Source organism: Anneissia japonica, unplaced genomic scaffold, assembly GCF_011630105.1.
Source record: "Anneissia japonica isolate Jap-2015-1 unplaced genomic scaffold, ASM1163010v1 scaffold287861_len940595_cov192, whole genome shotgun sequence".
Lineage (NCBI taxonomy): Eukaryota > Metazoa > Echinodermata > Crinoidea > Comatulida > Comatulidae > Anneissia > Anneissia japonica.
In genome coordinates, this window is record NW_022733264.1 from 124,083 (window position 1) to 144,044 (window position 19,962).

The window sequence follows — 19,962 nt, forward strand, 5'->3', positions numbered from 1 at the left end:
TATACATACATATATGTAGAAAAAGAAAAGTCCTACACGATTGACACAAAAAAAATAGCTAATACAATAACACACGAATATTATCAATTTAACATCGAAACTGATCTTTCCGGATTGTCAATAAATAATTGACTAATCAGAACAAGTCCAGTAGTTACTTGTCCGCCCTACTTGCCCGCCCCACTAGCACACTCGTTGTCCCACAGATACCAGGAGCGAATCCAGAGATGTCCGAAAGGGGACCGAAAGAGGGCCAAAAGTGGGGCCCCCGCAATTTTTTGTTTTCTAGAAGCCCGAAAATAACTTCTGAGGCGTTTTGGGCGATTATTTTTTTTGTCTTTGTCTTTCTTTCTTTCTTTTTTCACTTTCCAAAAGAGGGGGGGGGGGACGAAGCCAGCCTGCTTCTGGATACACGTGTTTACTTTTGTAGTACCTTAGCAACAATGTTTAAGGGACAGACGATTACACAAGATATTATAATATTTACAAAAACATGAGTTGACTTGAAAACTTATGTACACATATACGTATTGCAATATAATCAATAATATTATTTATACAAAGTTGTCGTCATTCTTATACTGTCGGATATTTTACTATAATGATTTATTGCAAATTGTTTTGTATTGTAAATTTTATTCAGTATTATTTTGTATTGTTCGCCATTGTTTTACGTGATGCTATTATGGTCCTTGCCACTGTCTGGCCTTTGCCCGAATTATATCGCCATCTTAACTTGTATCTTACTTGTACGTAAAAGGCAAATTCGTACCAGATCGGCTTTGAACGTTAATTTTCATCAACCTATATTTAACAAGCGTATTGGTAACAAATCTTTTCTGTGTGAGGTACCACTCATCTGGAATAACCTTCCAGTGCACATTCGATCTTCACCTACTGTGGCTGTCCTTAGGTCTAACTATAAAGACTCACCTCTTTAATTAATTAATTAATTATCTTCATTTTTATTTTTATTTTATTTATTGTTGCATTATTTATTTATCATTCTGAACTTTTCCACTGCTACTTTTGATGTGTTTACTTGTTTTGTGCTTGGGTTAGGCAATGATCATGACTGCCTGTGGGTTGTGAGGTGCCTAAGTATGTGGGGTGCAGTGCTTCGTATCTGCAAAGAAAGGCGCGTTATAAATAACTTGATTGGATTGGATTATTTTAATAAATGAATGAATTGCCATAAATGTTGCCATTTTAAAAAAGAAACTAAAATCATGAATTTTCTGTAAATATATAGGCCTACGTTATTATTATTATTATTAGTAGTAGTAGTAGTAGTAGTAGCAGCAGCAGCAGCAGCAGCAGCAGTAGTAGTAGTAGTAGTAGTAGTAGTACTAGTGAAGAAAAATACATTTTAACTTAATAATGAGAATAACCATTTTGTACACTCTTAAATTATATCATCGTCATTCATCGCCACAGAACATTACTTCATGTGATAGAATTTGGCGCTATACAAATTATTTCGATTGATTGATTGAATTGCATGCTCGGCCACTTCATTAATGTATATATAGGACGATCAACCATCATTAATGGCTCCTTTCATTCATTTGCAAATTTTAATTACATATAGTCTGCTGAACATCTATTCGAACATGTTATTATTTTTAGATTAAGTTTGATGTCCATGTTGATATTGATAATATATACTTTCTTGAATTCATATCAGTTTATGCTAAGATCTAATTTCGATGCGTTTAAATTTAACTTAATAATGAGAATAACCATTTTGTACATTCTTAAATTATATCATCGTCATTCATCGCCACAGAACATTACTTCATGTGATAGAATTTGGCGCTATACAAATTATTTCGATTGATTGATTGAATTGCATGTATATATTATAGGACTATCAACCATCATTAATGGCTCCTTTCATTCATTTGCAAATTTTAATTACATATAGTCTGCTGAACATCTATTCGAACATGTTATTATTTTTAGATTAAGTTTGATGTCCATGTTGATATTGATAATATATACTTTCTTGAATTCATATCAGTTTATGCTAAGATCTAATTTCGATGCGTTTAAATGGTTGTTCGATATATGAGCTTCCAGTTGGCCTAGATATAGAATAATTACTAAGTTTGCTCACCCATATTGTTCGAACCTCTTTCTGTTTCAAACAGAAAAACACAAAAATAAACAACCCTTGAAGAGAATTCATTAAACAAAATAGAATATCGAATATATAATCATGTTCCGTGTCAAAGGTCATGAAGCCGAAGAACCACGAAAGACCTAGTAGAACGGAAATACCTATAGCATTCTGTGCTCGTTGAGACAACCTCTTGAAACGAGAATTCACGGATTTTTTCGGCAACCTGCTGCTCCGAAACAGTACTAACAAAACGCGAAAGAAGACACTAAGATTGAAGGTAAGCACGATTGCGACTGGGACGATGATACTGACGAAGAACGCAACACCAGGTACCATAAAGCAACTAGAAAAAATAAAACAAAATTAGCATTATTATTCATGTCAATTACTAAATTTTACATCATTTGAAATTCAAATTATATTTTATAATAGTAGGCAACGATATGTGAATAAAGATTCCTGCACTGAGAAAACATAATATTCATACACAATGCGTTTCAACACGCTTTACAAACATCCAGCAAAAACATGATGTGCTTACTATTGTGGGTTGCGGTAGCTTTCTCTGGTATCCGACCATCCAATCATAAATATCACAATAATTGCAGGTGTTCCTGTAAGATAGTATGGGGGATACAAATCTATAATAAATTGAAGATCTAAATCTTTAAATCATAATAAATATTATAGTATTAATAATAGGCCTATATAAACATATATTTATGTACATATTTCATCCAATCCTACAGTAAATCATCGCCTCTAACAGGCTGGTATAAAAATATATAATATAAAAACTAAAAACACAAAAACCATTATTATTAATATAAAAATAAACATTGAACTTTAAAAAGAATGCTGCATAGTTTCCGAAATTGTTTGTAGAAGAAAGAGAATTAAATGGAATCCTGTAATAAAAACTAAGTTAAACAATTTTACTAAAAGGAGCATTAAAACGGGAGAAGAACGAATAATATCAATAGCAACTAATACAACAACAACAACAATAATAATTATAATAATAATAAATAATAATAATAATAATAGGCCTAACTGTTGTTTTTATCTGATTATCAAAATTCAACACATAAACTGACGTGTGTTAGAGGAAACCATGGGCAAATGACCCAACATAAAAGTGAGAACCTCTTCTTATTATAATAAATATTTGAATATATTATTTTAAAAAGGCTAAAACGACATGATTATTATTATTACTATTAATATTATTATTATTACTATTAATATTATTATTATTATTAATATTATTATTATTATTATTATTATTATTATTATTATTATTATTATATATCATCATCATTATTATTATTATTAGGCTAGGCCTATTATAAAATTGATTTTCAATTAAAATTCAAGAAGACAGTCTCTAAAGAAATTCTGGATCAGTAAGTATGATAAATCATAATTCTGGGATTATCGGTAAGTACAGCCTAAAGCATCCATGGTAATCCCCATCATTTATTACTAACGAATTGTCAATTTCGTGATAGATCATCAATATTCGAAATAACCTTACCCCAAGCGAAAATGCAAGCCTTTAGAAGGAACATGTAAATATCAGATTTGAAAATTTTTACAAGATTTAGATATAGATTTATAGCCTCAACGCCTGTCCATACAATAGTCGTCAGAGTAAAATAGTGGAGCAGCATTCCGACGGCCATGCACGTCCTCGGTGAGATAACCCCAGCCTTATCGATACCTATGACGAACAAAATGTACAGGCACAGGAGTGATATACTGAGGTTAATCAATATCCTCTGAGGCTCTTGTGAACGGAGTCTCCTGAAATCAAAACAGAAATAATCAATATTACAGGATGCACAAGTGTGTGGGTTAATTGAGATAAGAAAGTGCTGGACGATCGGGATGGGATAATTGTTGAGAGACGATGTTCACGTGTTATAGTGCAAATACAGATTGCAGACTTCGGGTGAAGTGTTGGTCAAAGTACTGAGATGATTTGCTGCAATTGTAGATTTATTCCGATGGGAAACACCATAATACCTAATGTAGTCACCATTATTTCCGTTTTAGACTTCTTCAGTAACCTTTATCAATTTAGGGAATTAACCAAGCCTTTCTGAAGACAACGCATCTTTCAATGGAGCTTAATGAAGATACAATTATAGAGTCACGTACAGATACTGGTGGTTCATTTATGGGTTTAAAACCCCTACTCATACTATATTTTCCGGTAAGCATGTGAAAATAGTAATTTTAATATTTTGTCTTTGCGCAAATCCTATCGAAAAGCAATGTTTAGAGTAAGGCTATCAATGAAAAGGTGGTACGGCACTTACGGAATTGCAATAAATGCAATCAATGTTGCAAATAAACAAGCGATGGACACTAAGCAACCGAGACGACTGATTAATTCAAGAGCCAATAGAGTATTTCCAGACACATCCGAGTCTCTAAATTCCTGTAAATAACAATTAAAAAAAAACATAGTCGATTTCAATGCCGAGAACATTTATTATTTAATTCCTGATGATGATCTAGGAGATCGGAACATTAAATCACAGGGACAAGTCTTACTTTATTTAGAGTTTGTTTTATACTAAGATATCTGAAAATTATCAGCGGGCCTACTGGTTTTTAAAATTTAATATTACCAATAAATTGATGTAGAATTACTATGTGAGTAAACAATTAATTGAAATGTGCTAGGCAAGACAGGTCAGAATAGTCATATATTTAAAAGGGTAAATGGAAGTTTTGATACATAAAGAGATGTATAACCAAAACAATAACGCAACTTTATCTGAGAAAACTTTAGTTTAATTATAACTTTATAAAAGGCAGGCCTATATTTTTAAAATTAAATCAAATCAATTGAAGCAATTTCTCATTTAAAGCATCTAATAACTTATCAAATTCTAATTGATTACAGGAGTGTAAGCAATTCAGTTTTACTGATGTTCTGAATATTAAAAAACGAAAATCATTTTACTTTCATTAAATAATAATAGAAAATCAAAAAACTAAAATGTAATCATTATGCGAAATACGAAATTAAAATTGAATTGATTTTGTTTTGGTCAACACAGAAAGTAAGACTCCATGCGAAGCTATTACTCATTTATGTAGGGTTGGCATCAAACTAGCCGAATTATAAATATCATAAATTTTGATTATTAGCAGTCATCTGCTGTTGGTAGTTTAAAGTTCAGATTCGACACCTACAAGTTAATCAATGCCGCCCTCATTGTTTCACAATTATAACGAATATTGCACTTACAACCAGTACTGCAAAATGTGTAAGGTGATTACAGTTACATGTTATCATTCCATTTTCCTTATTGGTTATGCAGCCGGCTGTACTCCAGTCTCCTACACCTCGTTGTAGACCAAAATCCCAAAACACGCACGTTGCTTTTTTGTACACTGTATTTTTCTGTTCAGAAAAAAATGTTTTAATGATTATGCAATAATAGTATAACAACGTCGACCCTACTCCATAATGTATAGTTCGGTTAGGGTCATAGAGTATTATACCAACTTGCTATAGGCCTAATTATGATGACAATAACGCAATGATTAAGATATGCAAGTGTAACCTTAGTAGAGTGGGCGTCCTTACGTCAAGATGCATACAGTAGTTAGTAGGCAATTAGGACAATTGATTACTTCATATTTGGAATGATATTAAATTTCATTACAGATAAACATAAAACAAAAATAATGATAATAATTTTAATGAGTGACTCATCAATTTGAGGAATGTTACATTAATTTTATGCGTATTAAATTAATGGGCTATAAGAAAGTCCAAATTTGTATCAGATACTCCACAAACGGGTCAAGTCTCTAAAGACTTTCGTTTAATCGTAACGTTTGTTAAAGGGTAATTGGGCATAATTAGAAATACTAAGCCAACGACTGTCACAATTTTATTTAATCCAAAATAGGTTTTGTGGATTGGATCATGAAGTCCATGAATTTTGAAATTCGGAACGTTGGTGTCTTAGACACAATAAAGTATTCTCAAAGAAGAACTTACTTCCACGCCAAAAGAAACTCTGATTGGATCTTTTAGTCCGTGAACTTCGACATTAGGAACATTGATGGCCAAAACACGACTAAGTATCCTCATTGATGTGTTTTTTTGAGACGTCAAAGAAGAAACAAATAGTGAATCATCGGCAAAAACTGTATAACTGACGTCAAGTTTTTGAGACGCATCCTCTAGAAATGAGCATTTTTAAATGAAATGTGATTCAATACTAATATAAACCCTTGTCCGCACTAACGTGTTTATAGTATTTGTGTCATATTACACCCATATATTGTCAAATTACAGATACTTGTCACAGAAAACTAAGTTGGTAGTGTGGACATACCTTAAAGTCATTATTTAACGTGACAATATTTGTTATTTTTCCATATATGTGCATATATGTATGCATATGCATATATATGGATGTATGTGCTGTACATATATGTGCATGATAATTATGTTCTAATTTGAATTTTAAAATAGATAGTGCATGCTACCTAATTCCTCGCCGACTACGAGTAAGACGAAAGCATATTATTCACATTTGAATAATTAAAAAAAAACTTTTAATGCTGAAGGCGTTTGAGGATGGACATGTTCCAAAATGACGGCGTACTGTAGCGAAAACCCTCAGCGACAAATAGAGTAAACAAAAATAAAACGTGGAACCCCTAGAAAGAGGTCTACTGTAATTGGTTGGATTGGTTTCCGTTTTTTATTAGGGAGATTTTGCAATCTTACAAAAACGATAACGAATACGAATACGTCATTATCATTATCGTCGTTCGTGTCAAAACATTCTTTACAATACGAGCTGCATATGATCCTTGATTCATGCAAAAGGCATAACTCGCCTGCGTTGTGACAGACATGCTACTGTAGGTGAAGGGTGTCTAAAACTTTGATGACGTAACCGTATTCGTTTTCGTTTTTGTAAGCTTGCGAATACTCTCTATCATTATTTGTGAAGGGGTTAATGTTAACGTGTATAAATATTATTCTTTTGGGGGGTTTTTATTGTCTCTTCAAATCGTAAAATCGTATTGTTTATATTCATTATCATCATCATTAGGTCTATACCTATTATTATGAAACACAATTACCCGCAAACTGAAAGATCCATTGAATAACCTCATATAAGGCCCAGTGTACACAAATGCTCATGTGCATTTTAAAGAACCCAGTACATCTTTTGAGATGAGTAGAGGGTTATCCTTGTGTACTGGTTCACTCGGCCCCTGTCGTGGACAGATGAAAGTGCGCCAGGACATGAATTGACCCTCAGGGGAGGAGAAAATTATTGAAAAGTGCAACATCTAGTCCCTAACGCATAGAGACCTCGTTTATCTGCGCTATATAAATCCATCTATTATTATTGTTGTTATTATTATTATTATTATTATTATTATTATTATTATTATTATTAAGATACATACTCTAAGTATCGAAATGCACACCATCGTGTCGGGATTTAATATTTCGACATTAATTATGTCATCATCAGGAACAGTTACCCTCATCATTAACATTAATGTCATCTTCAACGTCGTCGTCTTAATTGTCGTTATCTTCCCCCTTTACTCTTTCCTATAGTAACATGTGTGGTTGCATGCAGTTCATTAATAAGTTACAATCAGACTTACCAATGCCAACAAATCTTCCGATCTCTCCTGGTAAGGTACATGCTACGTCTATGTCATCGTCGGGGATTCCATTGTAGATGTTAACATTACTCTTCCCGAGAATTCCATGTACGGATCCGTTAGAGCGGGCGACAGCAAAACTAATACCTTCGTGCACGGCAATACCGCCATAAGACCGTGCTGTCACCGATAGGTGTGGCTCATCCAAAACAAAGTTGTCTAAATTCAGCAAACAATTTATGTTACAACTTGTTTTGTAGGATAAGAGATAGGCCCTAATTAAAAATAATGCTGATTTAAAGCTTGAAAATCTATCATTGAATTAGCTGGTAGTCAAGTCAGTGCAGTCCCAGGAAGGGGCCAGGGAGCAGCTTGCACAGGTGGAGGGTCTACACCATCTTAGCCCCACCATGGGGCTAAGGTAAGAACATTTATGATTATGGCACCTCTAGATGGCCAGAAATGGCACTCTTAGATTTAAATTTGAAGAATAATTTTATTTTTTCTCCAGTTTTTAAAATATTTTTTTAAATGTAGGGGGTGGCTGCCCCCACCCCATATACACACACCCTTGAATCCGCCACACTACAAGGTAAGTAAATCCTGTTGCATAAATCAGCAAAGATACTTTTAATCGCATTGGCAATTATCTTTCTAAATGACGAATTCAAATTTAATATTTTAATATAAATAATAATATAACGATAAAGGGTTTATCCAAGTTTTTATCAGCGATTATATATTCACAAAATGTAAATAAATATTCAAGCATTACGTGAGAAACGTTCCATACCTTGCATTGTGTGTGTCATAGATATTATTCGATCTAATGACTTGACGATAGTTGAAGAAGCTTCGGCCGAATGCACAGTCCCACTCTCAATCACATTGTCTACTACTTTCACTACAGAACCAGTAAGCTAACAAAATTGCCGGTATAATTTTATTACTTGTCATATCAAAAACTAGTGAAATTTTATAGAAAAACAAGTCAGCCATAAGCCTACATAGGCCTTGTAAATCTACCTAATTATTATATATTCGCATTAGTTATTATAATCGCAAATATTGGATACAGTCGTCAGTCCGATATTTGAGAGAAAGGACATAATAATCTGATTCTAAACGCACATCCTAAAAATCATGTTTTAATGCTGTGAAATTTTTAAAATAAATGTTGGCATTATTTTTACTTTCAACAATCAACCATGGTTTTATATACCTTGACCGATGCTTCCTCGAAAACACTAACTTTGTCCATTACATTTGCAACCAGTACAAAACCTTCTGAGTCGAGTTGAGCGCCCTCTGTAAACGCCTCCAGCTGGTTCATCACATTCACAGCGTTTTGAAGTGTAATCGACCCCTTTATTTCATTGATAAACAAAAACGGAAAGCTATTTAAAATCTCTCATAACAATATATAATGATGTTTCCATATTTAATAAAGACATCATACTATGCCAAACACCTGTTTTATTATGTGAGATTGTTGATAAAACTTACACGTCATAATGTAGGGCAAAGTTGAGACTATAATTATAAAAATCTTTATTAATGTGTTTCCCTTTTACTTAGTGGTATGTCGATTGAAAGTGAATCATAAATTTATTATTAGACCAGTGTACCAGAAATCAATCGCCTTACTCATCATAGGCCTATAAAATAGTCTAGTATATACGCGAAGTAATGACGTATTAATAACATATCCTGTGTAAAACTTACCAAATTGATCCTTACACCATCATCCTCATTGTCTAACGTCATTTCTACATGCAACAAAAAGAAAATGTTTTAAAGTCTATAATTAAAGTAGCAAAATAGGGCATACACAAATGTTATAACCATCATGAAATTTATATTATACTATGAACAAATTGAATAAGGAAAAACGGCAGCTGGCACAAAATTATTTTATAATATTACAATAATCACATTGAAATCGAAGACACCTTCTTTAGAACAACGTAAGCTGTACTGTATATTCAGGGAAAACTGGGCACACAGACTGCGCCGACGATGTGATTTTACGAAGAAACGCGACATAGCGCTCGCAACGAATTGTTTTTAATGACGACCAAGACTGCTACCGACGATCCATAATATGTGCCCAGCTTAAAGTTGATCAAAATGCGGTTCGCGATAATGCTTCACAGGGATGATGCTCTATCTGCAGCCTTTATCATCAATTGGGCGTGGTTTGAATCACAATCCCACATCCTCCAAGGCGGGTAGTGGTTTACAAGCTACTGTTCTTGCCAAGGACCTTACAGAAAGTAATTGATGTCTCACAAATAAACGCTAAACACTACCACTAAAGAAATTCAGCCAACAAATTATGAATATGAGACCGTACCAAAATCCTGAAACCAATCTTGTTTTAGTTAAAGTATTCCCCCGCACTACCGTATTTTATCCAAGATTCGCTTATTTATATAAAAAAAAATGTTGTAAAATATAAATATGTGCTAAGTTATTTGTATTTTCGGCTCCTGTATTTCCGAAATGAATTTCATTTTTAATGATTATCCACTCACTCAATTTTATGTAATATATACGATAAAGACTACTGGAGTCGTATGCCTACTTCCAAAGCATATCGGAAATATCAGTGATTATGATAAACGTTACGACTCCTAAAAAATGGAAGTATTGACATTTACATTTACCCCTAATGGTAGAGATAAGAAAAGAGAGACTAAAATAACTGACATAGAATAAATAGTTCGGTTCGCATGCAGCACTGGATTTTCACTCAGTGGCTTAACGACGAGTCATGGGGCCCGGGTCGAGAACATTTTGAGGCCCCTTGTATATCAGCAAAGTATTTTCGCTAAAATTGTATTAACTATTATATAGGCAATGCCAAAAGATATCTTGTGACTTTTTAACAATTAGCCTAATCAACTAATATTTTGCATACACATTTTTAATTTGAACGTTAGCGTACAACGTATTTTGCGTATTTCCTCAATTATGGATGAATTGCTACAAAGGAAGCTTCAGACCTCACAGAACAAAATCATTGATTTCATTTTGAATCTTGGTTCTAGGACACATGTTGGTTCATCCGAACGTTCGATTGTTGGATTACTAAATGTCAAAGATAGTGTTGAATACTTGAGGTTGTGTCGCGCTTTTAAGATTTACAATGAGACAGTCCCTCCTATATGCAGGATTTTTTTTCCCCATAAGTTAAACACTCTTAAAATTCAAGTGTTAAAATCCAACATTTTGTGGGTGTCATGAGTTTTTTAAGGTGTTGGAAACTGTGTTAAAGTGTTGCAAGGTGTTGCTTTCATAAACACTTTGTTTAAGTGTTAAGCAACGCTTTCACAGTGCGCATGTCGTAACACTTGAAGTAAGTGTTAACAGCGCCGCCATCGCAACGAGCGCGGCCAGATTCAACATTTTGAAAACGATTGCCATTAAGCAGGCCACTGTTCCCTGGTTAAAGAATAGTTATTGCCATAATACTAGAGGCAGCAACAACAATAATGTCAGTGTTCCTAGTTATGGTGGCGATGCTCATAATACTTTTTTTAACCAAGCGATAAAAAAACTGGAATGTCCTCCCACGAGATATAAATATGTGTCCCTCACTTGATTTATTTAAGATTAAAATTAAAGAATACCTCAAAGCAAAAGCCCTCGATACAGAAAATGCACAGGTTTTGTACTTGCGACTTCAACTTTTGATGTTTTAAATTTTTATCAATTTTATTATTTTTACTTTTTATGACCTTTTTTATATGCATTCTTCTATTAGGTGATGGTTTTTAGAGCCCATTGGTAATAAATCCTCTTGGAATTTAATGGGTTGTCTAAGTATCCCCATCATTCTGTTCGAAAGGTGTATATAATAAGAAAAACGATAAATTAATACCATTTCTACATTTTTACATAATGATTATATTTTATTGCTATTTCTAGCTTCGAGCTTTGTTATCTATCTCGATGTAAATTGCTAAATTGATCTTTCTAATGTTTGATGTTTGTAATGTTTTGCTTTTTAATGATGCCGAATAAATTCAATTCAATTCAATATTGATCTAAGTTCCAATGAACCTTCCAGCAAAGCATTATCAACCATTCATTCAATCAATCGTTATCAGAGGCGGATCTTGGTAACATGGGAAATACCCTTTCCCACAAAAAAAAAAATGGAAAAAAGAGAGATTGAAAAAAAGAAAGCCCAGAAAGAGGGAAGAACGGTACCGATAGGCCTACTTCAAATAAGCTTTTATTTTTACTTTTACTTCTAATAACTTCCCCATAAGTCACGCAGGCGTTACACAACTGGTCAAAGCTCCATATTAAAATGCTGGTCGTAGTAGGTGGGGCCTGGGTCCTCTACTATTTGAAAATTATAGAAAAAGTACCGTATTGTCAAGGCATTGTAGTGGAGTGCTGAGAAGTATTAAGAGGGGCCCCATAGCCTCTCCATGGCCTATGGACTGAGACTGGACCCCAGGAAAACACACATGCGTTACGCCAAGTGCTAGGTAGTAACAACATTCCCGCTTATCTGCTCATCCAGCCTTCCAATGCTGTAGTTTATTAAGTAGGTTTTAGTTTCATAGGATAACATCAACTTTTTTCAAAATGTCAAACTCAAAGAGCTCAATCATCAAGCGCATAGAGGCGTTTTCGCATTATGCGTTATGCAAATCCAACTATTATTATTATTATTATTTATTATACCTATGAGACACCATCTGCCCAAAACATACAGACAGCCATTGATAAAATCGGCAAGGTGTATTGGAGTTGGGTACAGGCCTACATGAAAGAAAGCAAGATTCCACTGTTCAGGTTTGACCGTACATTATGTGTTTGCGTGATTCAGCTATTTCTAAGTTATAAAAAAAATTTAGCAACTGTAACTCATAGTATGTAGCTATTAAACCACTTTAATCTATTAAATCGGTTAAATCCACTTCTCGGCAGCAGACTTCCTCCGCTTCATGACATACAGGAAAAACACAGATTCATCAAACTTTTGACCCGAATCCCGGATCTGAGAAGAGCCTACCTCGAATAGTGACGTTAAATGAGCAGCTAACATGATTCTGTGACGTGTCGACGGCATGGTAGGTGATAAGCGTGGTCCCGAGACCAAACCAGCTGCCCGGGGGCCGAGATACGCTAACGATGACAGTGTCAGCACGATTATCTTGTGCTATTGGTTTCCCCCATGTTACAGACATCGCATGCTGATTCGCTGGCAGTATTTTTACGATGCTGGGTGGACAGATTAAGACGGGAGGTATTCTATCTGTGAAAGCATATCAAACACAGCTTCGTGAAAGGATTAAACAATTAGGTCTAGAGGTTTTTCTTATAACTTTCTCTTATGTATCTTTGCATTTAGCTGCAGTATAAAGGTTTCAAATGCATCAGATGGTAATGTGGGGGATACCACAATTTCTGTTTTACACACTGCTAGTGAGTTTATGTAGCCCTGACATCACATTGTATAAAGTACAAAACTCCGTAATGATAATAATAATAATAATAATAATAATAATAATAATAATAATAATAATAATAATAATAATAATATGATGATGAATAAATAGGAAAACAAGCAAAATAATAAAGTAATAGAATAAAACATTAATTTAATCAGAAGAGGATTTCATAATTGTGAGTGTATTCTCCAAAACGTAAACACAATGTTCTTAATTATATCAAGCTTCACGAACCTGAACAATATAAGAGGTAGTCATGGCAACAATCAAGTAGATACCCATTTTTACACGATGAATCACACTGACATGGTCTGGATGATACGAAGCTGGAACACGACCCTCGACAACTTGCTAAAATATAAAATATGAAAAAAATATGATCTCGGCCAATGTTTGAGAACATTGAATCCCTAAATGCAGTCGAGTTTAGTTGATCTAAACATTATTCGTTTAATTTTATTCATATGTTGCCAAACATTGGAAATGTAAGGTAACATGATGCTTGGAAACGAATGCAGTTTAAAATTCACCTGAAAGGTAACGGCCACTAAGATGTTAGAGTTGTAATCTATATTTAAATTTTATAATCACTTAAAACATGTAAAATTAATTTCAATAAATCCAAAACCGATAAATCATCATGCACGGTATTGCATTTACAATTGTGACCGTCATTAGGAGATTATCTTGAATTTGAGTCATAGAGGAATTGGTCCAAATCATTTTGTGCTATCCACTATCATTCAACACTTAAACTGATTTTGTATCGATTCATGAGAATTTTACAAATTTACAATTGGTCAGATTACGTTACAAGTACGGAAAAGATCTCAGTATCGGTGATACATCGAAATAAGTACTACTAAGATTAAGATGTCTGTTGCTAACTGTCACTGATTACATGTATTCGAGTCATAGAGTGATACATCAACACACTAGCCGGTGCACTCCAATTGCATATGCACAATTTAATTTTATTTAAGTAGTTCTAATAATTTGGACACTGAATTTGGATTTCTCATTTACATTGTATGTTTAGCCTTTTTATAACACACATTATATATAATGTGTGTGCACGGTATACCGTACACGATTTCAACATTTTATATGGTCCATGTGCACAGTAAAGAATGTAGTACACTCGTTGAAAACAGTAGGGAATTGCCTTCCGGTGCACCGTCCAGTTCACCACGAGAAGTACCAAACTGGAAACCAGTTTAATGATAATAAGAAAACATATTTTTTATGGTTTTTAAAAAGGTGATGCCTATTTCAAAGGATGGTGATTAATTCCATTAATAGGCCCTACTATGTAGATATTTACAGTATAATGTTAATGGTCAAAATAAAGAGAAGCGAGGTTGGAGTTGGTTGCACAGTATGGCGTAAACAACTGACGAAGAATGAGACACACACAGTTCCCAAGGTGGCGGAAGAAAGTCTTGCGAATTAGTGCACGTGCTGGTCTCAGCATGGATCAACAAGAGTGTTTCAATAAATAATCGTATTTGGCTATCTCATTTATTTATTTAATTTCATGGGGGAATTCTTACAACAAAGCTGATTCAAAGAGGCCATAGGATAGTACTGTACATACAAATATATGTAAATATCATAATAAGATACTACAAAAAAACTATAGAATTTCATCAATTATTAATGAATACAAAATTTCAAAATCTATAAACAAACTCTGACACGTTTTCAGAATATATCAATATGTGTACCGTATATTTATATCCTATATTAGATTAAATTAAGTTAATTAAGTTAGAGGCTAAAATTAACAACTTTAATTCGCAATGCAATTGGCGATTTAATCTTAAATTGTACTTTATTGAAGCTGTTAATTTTAGCGAAAACTTAATTAATCTCATTTAATCTAATATATTTAGGATGGTAGTCCCAAGAGAAATGCTGGATTACCTCTAAAACAGCCTGAAGCATCCACTCATCTCTATTATTTTATCAGCCTGAATGATCAATCCTATTCAATAATAGTTACAATACTGATAATAATGATGACTGAAATAAGAAAGGAATCGCCATATATTATTTTATTTGTGCTCATCACAAACAAAACAGAAGAACTAGAAGAAATGTTCGATCAACTAAACAAAAAAAGTAAAAATATCGGATTAAAAATAAACAAGAAAGACGAAAGTTATGCTCAATGCTTATGCCAAATCCAATCAAATCGAAGTCACTATTGAGATCATAGGAACAACCAATAAATAAGAACTCAAGTGAGGGGAGTGTTTTTGGAAACTTAAACAACATCATGTGAAAATTAACATGTTGCTATGCTTAAAACGTAGAATATTCAATTAGTGTATATTAACATTTATTACCTACGGAGCAGAGAGACAACATGGGCAATGACTACGAGAATGTAGCAAAAACTAAAGGCAACACAAAGAAGCGTGGTGCATGTTAGGTATCACCAGGCTAGACTGGAAAACTACCGTATTAAATGAATCAGAGAGCAAACAAGAATTCACTGTGTTATACAAGAAGTTAAAAAAAACGGAGATTGGCAGCAAATGGAGGAAATTAACAAGGGAATGGACACCAAGATTAGGAAAACGAAGTAAAGAAGACCTAAAATCAGATTAAGGGAAGAGATCGTGGGATTTGGCGGAATATCCTGGATAAGAGCTGCACAGGCCAGTCGTGGATGGTTTCACCTTGGGGAGGCCGACTAAAATGATGATAAATTCGTTAAAAAATTATTTATATATTTATTTATTTATTTATTGATAATAAATAATTATTTAATTTATTTACAAATCGACTGATTTATGTATTGGTTAATTGATTGAGTGAATTATTTCCAGGCATACTGGGAAACTATAAGCCAGTGTCATTCAAGTTTACTAGAGTGTCCGGTATGTTTTTTGATCATTATGTTTATTGTAATATAGTACTGTACTACAATAATCTTAAAACCACATGGCATATGACATCCAATTTTGTGTTTATGCATTGATGAAGTAGTCATGAATTTAAACTTCGGAGGAAGAATAATTTGCAAATGAGGTTATATAAGAAGCATAATGTTATTATAAACGCTTGATTGTAGTTGGAACTTGAAAATGCTTCAAATTTGTAAAAGTAATTGGACCTGACTTATCGAAGTTGAATAACCAAAACCGTATTGTATTAGGTTTGCTAACATTATGTATGTTAACCCAAAGTTTCCTCTTTAAATCCCAACAAAACATCGTTGATTAATTAGGGGTAAATACATATTCTTTCAATAAATTGTTCTGAAATAATAACTACGCATAACCCATAATATTTATTTTGTTAGATAAGCAGCATCAGGATAGCATGTTAACGTAATACCGTAGGCTCATGTTAACAAGTTTGGACAAGTAAAGCTAAAGATGCCAAGATCAATCACTAGATTTCATTGACAAGCGAATGACGGATGACAAAGTGATAATGGAAAAGTAAGTGGACATCCTCTTGACAGGTTTGTTACAAACATGTAATATTTGGCTGTTTCATACGATTTTTCTCTTTCCTCCCAAAAAATGAGTAGGATATCGTCGTTGTTACATAATTATTTCAGCAACTGACCCCACTGCGCTCAAATCTTGTCCACCGTCCCGGATCCTACAATTCTCAGTAACCATGATATTCACAACTCCAAAAAGTTAATATTTTCATAACATTCTGTTTTCGTTATGTTATCATGGTAAACACACATCATCACTTTGACCGATATTTACATAGTGATAGCTCTGCCAAAGCGAAGTTGTGGGTTCGGTATTATTTCGTCCTATCATTGAGCTAGCTCTGACGATAATCAGCCATCAATTCCCAGTTAAAATTAATGTACATGGCAGTTTACTCCCGCCGGAATATTCAATCTTTTATTGATATAATTGTTTGCAAAGTTTCAAAATAAATGCCATAACAGGAAAAGAGACAATATAAATAATGTTTGTGCACACAACGAATGCTCAAATATTTTAGAGAAAATTAATCGATATTGTTAGCAATAATGTTATAATTTTTTTTTGTAATTGGTTAAACTACGAAACATCTAGAAAGTATAATGTGGGCAAGTATGATGTGGAAAAGGTCTAAAGGAATATGCATAATATGTCATCAATCATCAACATCCGTGATATCAGTTTGGGCATGTTAGCTTCATGAGTTTCAAGCAGAAACACAAGCTGTACCAACAACACTATCTTGAATCATGCCTCACATTATAGATATCGGCCATAATAACAATAATAATGTTCTGGTTTCACGTATGTCTTGCTAATATACCTAGCTAGTTCAATATTGTGAGCGAAACATACCTGTATGAGGGTGTATATATATATACATATATAACTTATATTTTGTGGTCCAATCAACTAATTGTATTGATAACTTGATTCTGATTGGTTTATTATTCTTTATGTATATGTAAGATCTCCCAAGTTTTCTCACTTTAACGTTGATGAAGATAGCAGTAGCTATCGAAATATCCGTTTGATTTTGTTATAGCTTAATAAATTTGTGTTCCGCAAGTCAACTTTCAATGATTGTACATCGTTTTTTCATTGCTTTTGCATTTTATTTTACTTGGAGCATACATGCAAACCCACTCTTCAATATATATACTTATATATATACATATATATATATACATATATATATATACATATATGTATATAATTATACATATTATAATATAATTATATGTATATATATTAGATAACGTATACTCATTATCGAGACACTAAACTTAATATTACGCATCTTAAAATTCCATTTGAAAATTAAAATTTTATAAATAATGCATTTTTATTGAGAGGTTAACTTTCTTAAAGGAAGAATGAGTCACATGGTATACTACTAAACTAACCTAATCTAAGTTCAGTTATTTTATCTGTATTCCCTAGTCTCCCTTATATACACTAATTAATCCCATTCCCGCAATATCAGGGCTTTATCAAAATTCACAACCTATCGTGGCTTACAAATTAAAAATTTAAAGTGGCCCTCTCATTAGCTGACGTGTTAGTGATTTTTTTAAAGCTTAATTTACAAAAAATTAGACGCATTTAATCCTCTTTAGTAGCGTTGCTTTCGTTTGCGTCAAAAATGCTCTAGTGTGTAAACCGAGCTTTAGTGACGCATGCGCTGATATTGCTGTTTGAATATAAAGCTGGGTTCACACTATGAAATTTTATGTGACCAATCTGTGTGATGTGCCAAGTCATGGTGATACCATACGGGCACATCACACAGCATTTAATAGTGTGGAAGGAGTGAAGTGCGACTACTTTCATAACCTTTAAACCTTTATAAATAAAGTGTATTGTGTGAACCAACGTCCATGATTTTAGTTAATTTGATTCAGGCCTATATAAACCATATTATTGGGAGCAAATCTGTATGGTTAACACTTATAAACAAATATGATAAATTAGTGATTGACTAGAGTATAAATACATTAAATAAACCCTTTTACCAAAATATGTCAATAATGGAAGTTCCCAATAACTCGTTTCCAAGGGATGTCACACTCTTCTGTTTATGAGCAAAATTGTTTGAGCTACACACAATAATTTAGATACATTTGGCCTTTTTGGGGTGTATATATGCCCTATATTAATCATACCTGTGCCACGTGCTTCCACTATAAAAAAAATATATAGATAAGCTTACCTCGTTGCTGCTCTGTAATATTAGAGACCAAGAAAATAACTAGAAGGTGTAATAAACGCATTTCTATATTAGGTAAGACTGATTCAAACGACTTGGACTTCTCGCATGTAAAGTCGTCTAGTATTCGTGACTAAGAAAGTATTTGCTTGCCCTCAAGTATCGGAACTTTTAACTCTAGTCTTGCAACACTAGTCGATACAAGATTAAGCTAGTGATACATAACTTACAGAGTATCGGATTGGTCCAAAGTATGACGTATAATGATATGTTCGTTAGATGACGCCCTCTATACTAATATGAATCGTCAATGCTATTACTATAGTCTGTTGTTGGGTCACAAGTAGATACTATTCCATAAACACTTATGATGAACGGTACTTTGAATCACAGAGCTTCTGAAATAGTTCTTATCATCAATTATCATCACTACTTTTCTCGTTAAAGTTACATCATCATTTTTTTCTGTCACTATTTTACTTCCGTAATATTCTGTCCACTCCATCATTACCTCATTTTCTTGTGACTGCATTTAGGCCTACTTGTATGAGTTTCCCAATTAACGTCATTGCTAAATTATTGCAATCAGTTCAGACGTATGCTGCAACAATTACTATAGGCCTACAGCACACACACACACACACACAACTAGGCCTACTAATACACACAGGAGGAATTACAGTAATGCAACGTACTGAACGAGAACGTTAATAGGTAGTTTTCGCACCACGACGTTAATCTTAAACTTTAACGTTAGTACCCAACATGCAGCGCGATAGCGCCGCCCCTTTTGTAAACAAATCGAAATACGCATTCGCAAACCCATAACTAACGTACATAACGTCCTCCGCACCGCAAGATGAATAAATTATGACGTCATCCGTTAACGTTAAGGTTAACGAGTGCGGCGAAAACTGCCTAATAGCGTTTACTATTACGTAACAGTATGAGCACTGTAATACACAATATAGATTTGTGTGAGAGTTTGCACCGTACAGGGCTTGTTAGCAATGAACTCAAACT

General features: G+C 33.6%; 1 protein-coding gene across 2 annotated transcripts; it reads right to left on the reverse strand.

Moving 5' to 3' along the window:
• Nucleotides 1-1,268: 1,268 nt before the first annotated feature.
• Nucleotides 1,269-19,550, reverse strand: LOC117116150 (adhesion G-protein coupled receptor G6-like). 2 transcript variants are annotated; one of them, XM_033260141.1, is made up of 14 exons: nucleotides 18,943-19,550; nucleotides 13,501-13,617; nucleotides 12,828-13,070; nucleotides 9,518-9,561; nucleotides 9,015-9,158; nucleotides 8,586-8,712; nucleotides 7,793-8,011; nucleotides 6,153-6,337; nucleotides 5,391-5,546; nucleotides 4,450-4,571; nucleotides 3,663-3,931; nucleotides 2,667-2,739; nucleotides 2,003-2,468; nucleotides 1,269-1,664 (listed from the first exon to the last, which is right to left on the reverse strand). In XM_033260141.1, the coding sequence occupies exons 1-13, from the start codon at nucleotides 19,001-19,003 to the stop codon at nucleotides 2,030-2,032; spliced, it is 2,199 nt and encodes a 732-aa protein (XP_033116032.1). In that variant the 5' UTR covers nucleotides 19,004-19,550; the 3' UTR covers nucleotides 1,269-1,664; nucleotides 2,003-2,029. The 2 variants fall into 2 exon arrangements, with proteins under 2 accessions (XP_033116032.1, XP_033116034.1); XM_033260143.1 differs by lacking the exon at nucleotides 12,828-13,070.
• Between the last annotated feature and the right edge of the window lie 412 nt (nucleotides 19,551-19,962).